The sequence below is a fragment of the Cydia pomonella genome, chromosome 4, assembly GCF_033807575.1.
Source record: "Cydia pomonella isolate Wapato2018A chromosome 4, ilCydPomo1, whole genome shotgun sequence".
Taxonomy (NCBI): Eukaryota; Metazoa; Arthropoda; class Insecta; order Lepidoptera; family Tortricidae; genus Cydia; species Cydia pomonella.
The window spans coordinates 15,137,004-15,147,406 of record NC_084706.1 but is presented as its reverse complement, the minus strand read 5'-3'; the positions used below and the strand labels follow the sequence as shown (position 1 = coordinate 15,147,406).

Below are 10,403 nucleotides of genomic sequence, written 5' to 3'. Positions count from 1 at the left end.
GTAATATTTGTCAATGATTTGGTTGATTGCATTAGTAAACATTTTAGCGATGTTGGAATAGTCGTTTTTGCAGATGACACAAACGCAATAGTTGCCTCAACTAATACAGCAGAACTGAACAATAAAGTAAATGCACTCCTTAGAAAGTTTCAATCGTGGTTCAATAGCAATAACCTAATCTTAAACATGAATAAAACAAAAGCCATGCTATTTAGAACAACGTCCAGGAATAGAGAGTCCCTACACGTTAACTTGGATGGTTCTGATGTGGCCACTGAAGATTGTGTTAAATTCCTTGGTATACATTTAGATAGAGATCTTAACTGGAGAGAAGAACTTAAGTCGCTGGAAAATAACATCAGCTCCGCTTGCTATGCACTGAGAAGCTTACGCGATGAAGTTACTTTAAAGCAACTAACGTCAGTATATTATGCATTGGTAGAGTCTCGATTGCGATAGATTAGCATTAAGTTTTGGGGTCAAAGCTACAAATACAATATAAATAAAGCATTTGTTGCCCAAAAACGTGCCATCAAAATCATGGTCCGTATCCCGTGGTGGCAGTCGTGTAGGGAACACTTTGTCCGGCTCAAAATTCTAACAGTCTGTATATTCTAGTCTTACTAACTGGAGTCGTGAAATATTTAGAGAGATACGAGACCGAGGAAGAAAGAATCTCTAGAATGAACACACGCAGGAAGGACTTGGACATCTTGATAGCGCCTAAATTGAAAGTTGTTCACCATTGTGTGCGATATCAAGCAATAAAATTGTATAACTGTCTCCCCACAGAACTAAAATTAATGAATAATATAGATAAATTTTAATGCACGCTAAGGGACCATTTAATTAGTAAATGTTATTGTTATTACGATGTTAACGACTATATTTGTAATCTTTAATTTATTTTTCAAAGTGTTCACATTTTTTATGACATTTATACGACTGCATGTTATTTATAGAATCGTGATTCATTTTAGTACTTATAGGTTGAATATATTTCCGACATGATTGTAAAATTGTTATGGAATAAATTATCTTATCTTATCTTATGAAATATATGTTACATCGCCATGATTAATTCCTGATTATGTGTCGCTAGGGGGCTAGATACTGATTATGTGTAGTTTTTACTTTTAGAAGGGACAGTCTCTCGCATGCGCCAAAGGGTGCGTACAAATGTAACATAGAACGTTCTCCTGGTCCCGACAGTTGCCTGCTCAAGTGGATTGGTGGTAAAAGATGTCTGAAAGTTTTATTAAAAGTGTCAAAAAAATTCCAGCTAAACCATCATCTACGTGTATGAAAAGCACGTTTTCAAAGTTATATATATTGCTTCCGAGAATATTTAATACGTGCCGAACGTATATGTAATGAACGTAACGACTGGGCGTTTAAATCTACTTTTTATCTAAGTACAAAATACACAATTTTGACACTAACTGGGAATCATTTTATAATTACTTAGTTAACATTTTGAATCCCATTTTACTATCAATGAACTAACGGCTAGAGTTACCTACGCTTTGTAATTTAATTTATATATAAATAGGAATGTATAATCTGTTAGTAATTTATTGTTAATAATCTAATGAATGTCTAATATTCCGAATACAAAGAAGCAGTTTCAAAATTACGCTCTGTATTTAAGGAATGTAGGAGTAAGTATTGCGTGGGAGGTCGGTCTGTGTTGCGAAGCACTTAAATGTTTGAATTGAAATATCACCTCCGGATTTTGGCTACCGATGGTGCAGAAGATTAAAGTACTTAACGTAAGAATGTTGTTCAGGTACTACACTACCTATGAACTCGTAAATTGTTAGACTTATACCAAATGTGATTAAGATGTATAACCTTCAGAACCGGCATGTTTTCAAGACGATTTTAGTGATTGTATAAGAGTATTCAGTGATCATTTTAGCTACAGAAGCTGGATTCACATTCAAATAAAAAAATCTTGATTTCTATTGATGTCACAGATTACTCACAGACTGATTTTGATTTCTTACGTTTAATAAAATTCAAAACAATTTTCCATTTTGTAAGTTTGAATAGAGCTTCAGACGCTTCGTGTTGTTAGATACCTTTTCATGACGACAAATCATTCTAATCATTAATTGAATTAATATGTATGTTATGTTTATCGATGTAAATCTAAAACTGACTATTTAAAATCCATTTACTGTAATAGGTGTTTTTTCAGTTTTTTAACCACTTAGGTGTCATCGAGTAAATTATGTCCTTGTTCTTTGCGGCGAGCCGAGTTGTATTTAGGTTATTGTCATGTATGCAAGTATGTAAGACAGTAATAAACCAGTTCTGAAGCAAGCCGGTCGTATCATTCGCTCCCAAACACTACATTGGCTGACGAGTTGGGATTTGTGAAGTTACCCGCGAGTTAAAAAAAAAAAAAATATGTCGTTTCTAGGCAAATTATCGGTTTTCGACCACAAAACGGGCGATTGGTTGATTTTTAAGGGGAAGTTAACAAAATTCCTGCTTTTGAATTCCATCGAGGATGACAATAAAAGTGCAGTGCTGTTAACATACTTTTCGGATGAGTCGTACCGGCTGTTACGTAATCTCGTATATCCAGATGACATTGAAAAGAAAACGTACAAAGAATTGGTTGACGTACTCGATAAGCATTTTAAACCTAAGCAGTGCTCGTTCGTCGAGAAGGCAAAATTCTACGGTGCTACAAGAAGTCCTGGTGAAACCCTAGGTGACTGGGCGGCGCGATTAAGGGGTCTCGCATGCTACTGCGAATTCGGTTCCGCCTTAGAGATGGTTCTGCTGGACCGTTTCGTCCTCGGGTTGGGCATGGGCCACGAAAGGGACAAGTTATTTGAGCAAGATTGTAAAAGTTTGACCTTCGCAAAGGCACTGGAAATTGCGGAGAAGGCTGAGTGCGCACGCGAGGCAAAAAAGGTGGATACATCTGGCGCTGATGTGACAGTGAAGCAGGAGCCGGTGTTTCGGGTAGGCAGCGACGGGAGGTCGAGCGACGGGCCCGACCGCCGCGCGCCCGGCCGCGCAACCTCGGGCTCCAGTTCGAAATATCAGCGCGATAGCGATGTTCCTCGTTGTTTCGTATGTGGAATGAAAAATCATAATAGTGATAAGTGTCGCTATAAAAGTTTGCGTTGCCAGAAGTGTGGTGAAAAAGGGCATTTAAAGAAAGTGTGTAAAGTTCGGGTTAATTGTGTGGAAACTCAAGGACAAGATTCGGATACTACATGTCAAGACTGTAAGGAATGTGAACTCTTTAATCTAAGGTATGAAAATTATGCTCCTATTATTTTGCGTGTAAACATAAATAATAAAGAAGTTAGTATGGAACTCGATTCCGGTTCTGGGCTTTCTGTAATTTCAAAAAAAATGTATATGGCTCAATTTTCAAAACAACCTCTAATTAAGACATATATAAAATTATGTGTGTATAATGGACACAAAATCACGCCCTTGGGTTATTTTACAGTTGATATTAGCTATAAAGGTATTATAAATCAGATTAACATTTACGTTGTTGAGAACGGAGGGCCACCGCTTTTAGGTCGTGATTTTATGTTCAAATTTGGATTTGAATTGCGTCCAATACAGACAAATAAGCTGTCGGTGCATAATGATGAAACCGATATGAAAAATTTGATTAATGAGTATGCCGAATTATGGGAGGATGGTTTAGGCACATTCAATAAATTTAAAATAAAGTTAAGTCTTAAGGAAAATACCGAACCTAAGTTTTTTAAAGCCCGAACTGTACCTTTTGCTATAAAAAGTAAAGTAGAAGAAGAAATTGAACGGTTAGTCAAGTTAGGTATTTTGGTACCGGTAAATGTTTCAAACTACGCTACGCCTATAGTTCCCGTTTTAAAATCAAACGGTAAAGTGCGTATAGCAGGAGATTATTCGGTAACCTTGAATAAGGACATGCATGTGGATAGGTATCCAATGCCGCGAATTGAGGAAGTTTTCGCGAAAATAGGAGGAGGCCAATCTTATACTAAGATTGATCTTAGTGACGCATACAACCAGTTTCCTATCGAGGATAAATCTCAGGAGCTTACTACCATAAATACGTCAAGGGGGCTATTTAAGTACACCCGCCTCGTCTATGGTTTGGCCAATGCGCCGGCCATTTTCCAAAGGACGATGGAGACGTTGTTAGCCGGTATCGAAGGCGTGTCCTGTTGGATTGACGATGTTTGCGTCACAGGTAGTACTAGGGAACAACACATGTCTAGATTGCGTGAGGTACTTCATAGACTACGGGACGCTGGCCTACGGCTAAAAAAAGACAAATGCGAATTTTTCCGCCCAAGTGTTACATACCTAGGTTACGTCATCGACAGGCATGGCATTAGAACGTGTCCTAAAAAGACAGAAGCAATTTTAGGGGCACCTACCCCTAAAAATGTAATGGATGTACAAAGGTTCCTGGGAGCTATAAATTACTATCGTAATTTTATTCCTAGCGCCGCATCCACACTGAGTCCGTTGCACGAGTTGCTTCGTAAAGACGTTCCCTGGGTATGGAATGATAGGCACGAAAATTCCTTTAAAACGATAAAGCGAGAACTAGCTTCTGATAGGGTACTGACTCATTTTGATCCCGCTGCACGTCTGGTACTCACAGTTGACGCGGGCCCCGGGGGCCTCGGCGCTTGGCTAGCGCAAGGCGACGAGGGTCAAGAGAGACCGCTCGCATTTGCCTCAAGGTCTTTATCTGCGAGTGAAAAAAACTATAGCCAGATCAATAAAGAGGCCGCGGCAATAGTGTTCGGTGTTAGGCATTTCCACCAATACCTATATGGTCGTGACATACCTTTTGTTCTTAGGACTGACCATCAACCCTTGTTAGCCATATTTGGAAAAAAAAATGGGATTCCCATTATGGCGGCTTCGCGGTTACAGCGATATGCAATTTTCCTGTCCGCATACAATTATAAAATCCAATATATAACAAGTGAAAAGAATGCCATAGCGGACTACTTTTCAAGGTCACCCATTGACACAGATAGCGAACAGGACATTTGCACGGGCGGATCATATCTTAATTTCATTACAGACAGTACACTGCCCGTTCTGTTCGATGATATTAAGGAGGCTACATTGAAAGATAAGGTACTGCGGACGGTATCTAAATACATTCGTTTCGGATGGCCACGTAAGATAAAGTGTAAAAATATTTTACCATATTATAATTGTAAAAATGATTTGGACGTGGAGGACGGCTGTGTTTTACGCGGACATAGGATTGTTATCCCACAAATATATCGGGAACAATTGATTAGGGAGTTACATAAGGGTCATTTCGGCGTAGTAAAAACTAAAAATTTAGCACGGAGTAAGTTTTGGTTCCCGGGTATCGATTCGGAAATCGAACGCATGGTTCTCTCATGTAGTACGTGCAGCGCACTACGCGCCGCGCCCGCGCGCGCAGAGTTCCGCCCCTGGCCGCGTGCGTCTGGTCCGTGGGAGCGCATACACATCGATTACGCTCAATATGATCAGAAAGTATTTCTTATTGTAGTAGATAGCTATAGTAAGTGGGTAGAATGCATATATATGAATGATTTATCCACCAAGACACTAGTTAGTAAATTAGCCATGTTATTCTACGTGTTTGGGTATCCGTTATTAATTGTATCGGATAACGATCCAAAGATTAGTAACGAGGAATTTAAAAAGTTCTGTCGGTCTAATGGCATAAAACATCTAACTTCTCCTATCTATCATGCTTGCAGCAACGGCCAAGCCGAGATATATGTAAAATTGTGTAAGAAGATGTTAAAATGCATATTACAAAAAAATTCAAATTCGTCGATCGTGGAAATAAACCAGTTCTGAAGCAAGCCGGTCGTATCATTCGCTCCCAAACACTACAGTTATTCTTATTCTTATGCTTTTTGTGAAAGTTAAGAATAGCATATATCATATAGCAAAATTAGTAAAGTCTATATCAATATACTTAGCAATTGACCTCTAGTTTTATGTCAACCTAAATGTATCGTCCTAAGAGGATTAGAAATATGTATAAAAAAAGTTTTAAGTTCACTACACAGACCGTGTCACACTGACTTCCCCGGATTTTTTGATTTTTTTTAGATATGAAGTGTTTTTGCAAGAAGTTATATCAAATATCCCTTTCACTTATCCCTTTTCTATAGCACTGTTCAAAAATTGTATGGATATATAACTATTTTATATAATTTTAAACAACATACATTTTGTAATCAGTTTTGTGTCACCGCCGCGCGTGGTAATATAAACATGCGGTAAACGGTAGAATATTATCTTTACGACTGGCCTTATTAAAGTTTTTTTTAGAAGAGCAACTATGTTGTTGTCAGAGTTGTGTCGGGGCACTGCGCGGGCGCAGGGGCGGCCGGCTGCTTTCTATACCCGGAACCAGTACCTATATCAAGTAAGTGAATAAGGTGGTGAAATACTGCGATACTACGCATCCCACACGTGTATGTATGTATGATGTGTATCCAATTCTTTGTCACGCTCTTCAGCCTTTATATTCAACGTATGAGCTGTCATTAGATTTTTTGTAGTCATGGGAGTGACTAAAGCTATGTTAAAATTATTATACATATAAATCAAAATAGTACACTTTGTCAGAACCGTGATTATGTACTCATTTTATTTACCTTTGTGATGGTTGTCGCTGAGGGCGAACCATACATATCCTTCAGCCTGAGGGGCTTAGTGAAGGTTTCCAGGCTAACTCAGGGCATGGAGGATAAGCTGATAGCAAACACAGGTTTCACTTAGCTAAATGGCGTCTTTCGCGCCCTTTATTATTATCAAGAACCTTATACTTAACTAGCAAGCTATACATACACGGATATCATTAAATAGAACCGGCGTTACGCGATCGGCCCGATGGCCCTGGGTACGGCGGGAGATCGGAATGTTCCCCGGGGAACGGGGTCAGGAATAAACCTCCGGCTATCTACGCGAGAACACGCGCGGCCTATTCAGGTTTAGCGGAATCGGGGCACTGGGGATAACCTTCCCGGCTAACTACGCGAGAACACGCGCGGCCATGGAAAGCTATACTACGGGGGGAAAGGAAGGAAGAGTCCTGCGGCTATCTACGCGAGAACACGCGCGGTCTATTCAGGACTCGGCCCTACGGGAAGCCCGGGACCAACGCGAGAACGCACGCCGCCACACCGGGCTGAGCAGCCGTTGTTTCCAGCGCGGGCTCGAAACATCGACTGGCCGCCGCTGTCCTTCTTTCTTTCATATCTCCCTTCTGGAGATATGAGATGCCTTTCCAGCCTTTCTTGGCTTTTTGGCGGTAGCAAATCGCCGCCCGTGACTACGGGCGGGTCTTTTCATTGGCGGCTTCATGCTCCATGGCTGGCTGGCCACTTGTGCTGGCCTGTCATGGCGTTGTGGTCACTTCTACGACCTGACTGCGCTTGCGGCTTGCGGTCCCTTCAAAATCAGTCAGGCGATGGGTCTCGCACCAGTTCCCTGGGGAGTTGGCGCGAGCGGCGGCTGTCCGGCGGGCGGGCGTGTAGCGGCGCGATGCCCTGTAGGTGTTGGTGGCGTGAATGGTCGGCGCGCTCGAACATTCTTGTTGACAGGTGGCTCACGAAGGCGTCCAGGCTTCGCCATTTTAGTCCTCTGTGTATGTGCGCGTTGCGCACGTAACGGGGGGCTTTCAAAATGGTGCGCAGGGCCGCATTCTCCTGCGCACGCAGTCTCTTCTTGTAGGTTTCGGCCGCCAGAGCGTACCACGCGGGAGCTGCGTACGTCAGGCGGGACCGTATATAGGTTTTGTAGACCCCCAGCTTCGTGCGCCGAGGAAGACTGCTACAGAGGACAGGACGGAGCAGTGTGCGTGCCGATTTGGCGCGCCGGACCACCTCATCCACGTGCGGCTTCATCGTCAGCCGCCGATGAAGCGTGACTCCCAGGTACTTGATCTGCGGCATCCATGTGATCGCCTCTCCGTGAAGGCGAAGGGGCGGCGGGGGCTTGTTGGTGTATCCAGTCAGCAGTGCCTGCGTCTTGCCCACGTTCACCGACAGCCTCTGTTTCTTAGCGGCGTGCGTGGGGTTCATGGACGCGGTGTAGAGTGCCGCGTCGTCCGCATAGAGGCCCAGCTTGACATCTCCAGCGACTGGGAGGTCGTCGGTGGCCGCCGCTGCTTGGTCCGCGCCGCTTATATAGGTGCGCGGCGCCGGTGTCACGCGGCAGGGGTGTGATCGCTGCTCTGTGCCAGCCGCGCGTCGCGCCCCGCCGTTGCGTTGTGACGTAGCCGTGACGTCACACCTTTCCTGAGGGTATTAAGCTTGACCCTTCGAGCAACGCCCGAAAGGGTGATGCCATTCGTACTATTTCCACTCTGCCGAAGCATGGGCACAACTGTACCTATGGCGGTGCATGTTGTGACTCGTCCATACACAAAAAGAGATCGAGGTGTGCAAGGCTTGTTTTTGACGTTTGTCATTTTCTATGTATTGTGTCGTCACAGTGGGGATAAGATGGTCGACTATTTATCATTTGTCACCATGACTGTCACGTTCTAACAAGTATGTAAGTGCGAAAGTGACGCATGACATGACAGGTGATAAAAATGCGACCATGATACCGCTGCAGATTAGATTTTGTATGTCGTGAGTGAGAAGTGTGACTGTGTGCACGTTTCCCCCCGCAAAAAATGGCAGAACGATTTTTACGGTGAGATATCGCTTGGGCTCCTCCCATCCGACATGTCGGAAGCCGGTGTTGCTCGAAAGCTTGACCATAGGCATCAAAATTTTGCTTGTTGTATGTATTTTTGATATACGTAACAATATGTGAAATATAAAAAAAAAAACATTCTGGACAAAATTTAAGAATCATCATTTGGGGTCATAAAAAGTACATTTCTGGAATATAAACCACGAGTTTGGACTCACGTTTTGTCATCACGGTTGTGACGGAGTTGATTCAGTCGAACGCGCTGATAGGTCTAAGTTACAGAGTGAGAGTTTTCCTATTGTTAATAAATAAAAATCAGTCAGACACGTTTTTATTTTCATGATTTTTTTTATTGAGCCAAATTTTTGCCTGTGAATCGAAAATTTTCTATATATACACACGCTCTAAAAATCAATATACTTAAGAGGAAATACCAGCTGAGCCCCTTCTTAGATTCGTCCCGCTGATGGGGGCGGCTCCCAAAATTGCAGCTTAGACGAAAAATCCTGCGTAAAAATCTCAGAAATCGAGGGAAACCTCGACATTTCCCTCCTCCAAAACTAAACTAATCGTAACTAAATTTAGAGAATAGAACCCCTAGTGTAAATTTATTCGACAGCGTACGTTTCGCTATCGAATAAATTTACACCAGGGGTACAGAATGAGAAAGTAATTATCTGTGTCTGTTTTCGTTTTTGCGTTTATTTGTTGCCGATTTTGTATGCTAGGCGTCTGTTTACAGCGCATTTATTTGGCCGTTTTTAGCGCATTTTAAAGTAACCTAGTGCTTATAAAAACAAAAATATCAAAAAAACGTACAAACATAGCTACTGGGTAATATCGAACTCATTTAAAAAATATATTTACCTAGGGCTAAAATCCCGAGAGGAAAATATCGAAAACGTGTGTATGAAAAAATGACCATTTTTTTTTAATACTACGTCGGTGGCAAACAAGCATACGGCCCGCCTGATGGTAAGCAGTCTCCGTAGCCTATGTACGCCTGCAACTCCAGAGGAGTTACATGCGCGTTGCCGACCGACAGGAACACAACACTATGAGTAGGGTCTTGTGTTATTTGGCTGCTGTTTTCTGTAAGGTGAAGGTACTTCCCCAGTTGGGCTCTGCTCTAGACCTGGAATGACATCCACTGGCTGTGCCCTACCACACAAATCGAGATGAAATTCACAATGCCCATACCTCTCTTTTGGACGTAGTTTAAGGACGTACCCGGGTCCAAATGTTTACTCATAATGGTACATACTAGTTTACACCAACAGGGAGTCAGTCTGGAATATTTAAATTTTAATTAATTAAATTAATTGTTCTGATTGGATTACAAAATAAAATGAAATGTTACTTCACACACAAGTTGCTCCGCCACCGCTACTGCCGTGTGCGGCAGTACGAAAGTTTCACAGTTTCGTTCCCATTAATAATTCTCCCGAGGCGTCCATGGCCTCTGAAAAGAATATTTCACTCTTTTGAAGCTGCAAACTGGGTACAATCGAATTACCATTTAAAAGGCTCCCTTGTATTGCTATTTAAAACGTTCAACGATTTTCGGTAGCTTTGTTGTTGCGTCTCCCTTTCCCAAATAGTTCTTATCTCGCTGATAGGGAAGTACGATAATGAAAGGAAATATTCCATTTGTATGTTTTACATCACTGTATTGTACCTTTTAACAACCA

General features: G+C 42.2%; 1 protein-coding gene across 1 annotated transcript; it reads left to right on the top strand.

The window, feature by feature from the left end:
• The first annotated feature begins 2,278 nt into the window (after nt 1-2,278).
• Nucleotides 2,279-5,853, top strand: LOC133517411 (uncharacterized protein K02A2.6-like). The gene has a single exon (XM_061850726.1). It carries the CDS (start codon nt 2,416-2,418, stop codon nt 5,851-5,853), a length of 3,438 nt encoding a protein of 1,145 aa, XP_061706710.1. The 5' UTR covers nt 2,279-2,415.
• The last annotated feature ends 4,550 nt before the right edge of the window (nt 5,854-10,403 follow it).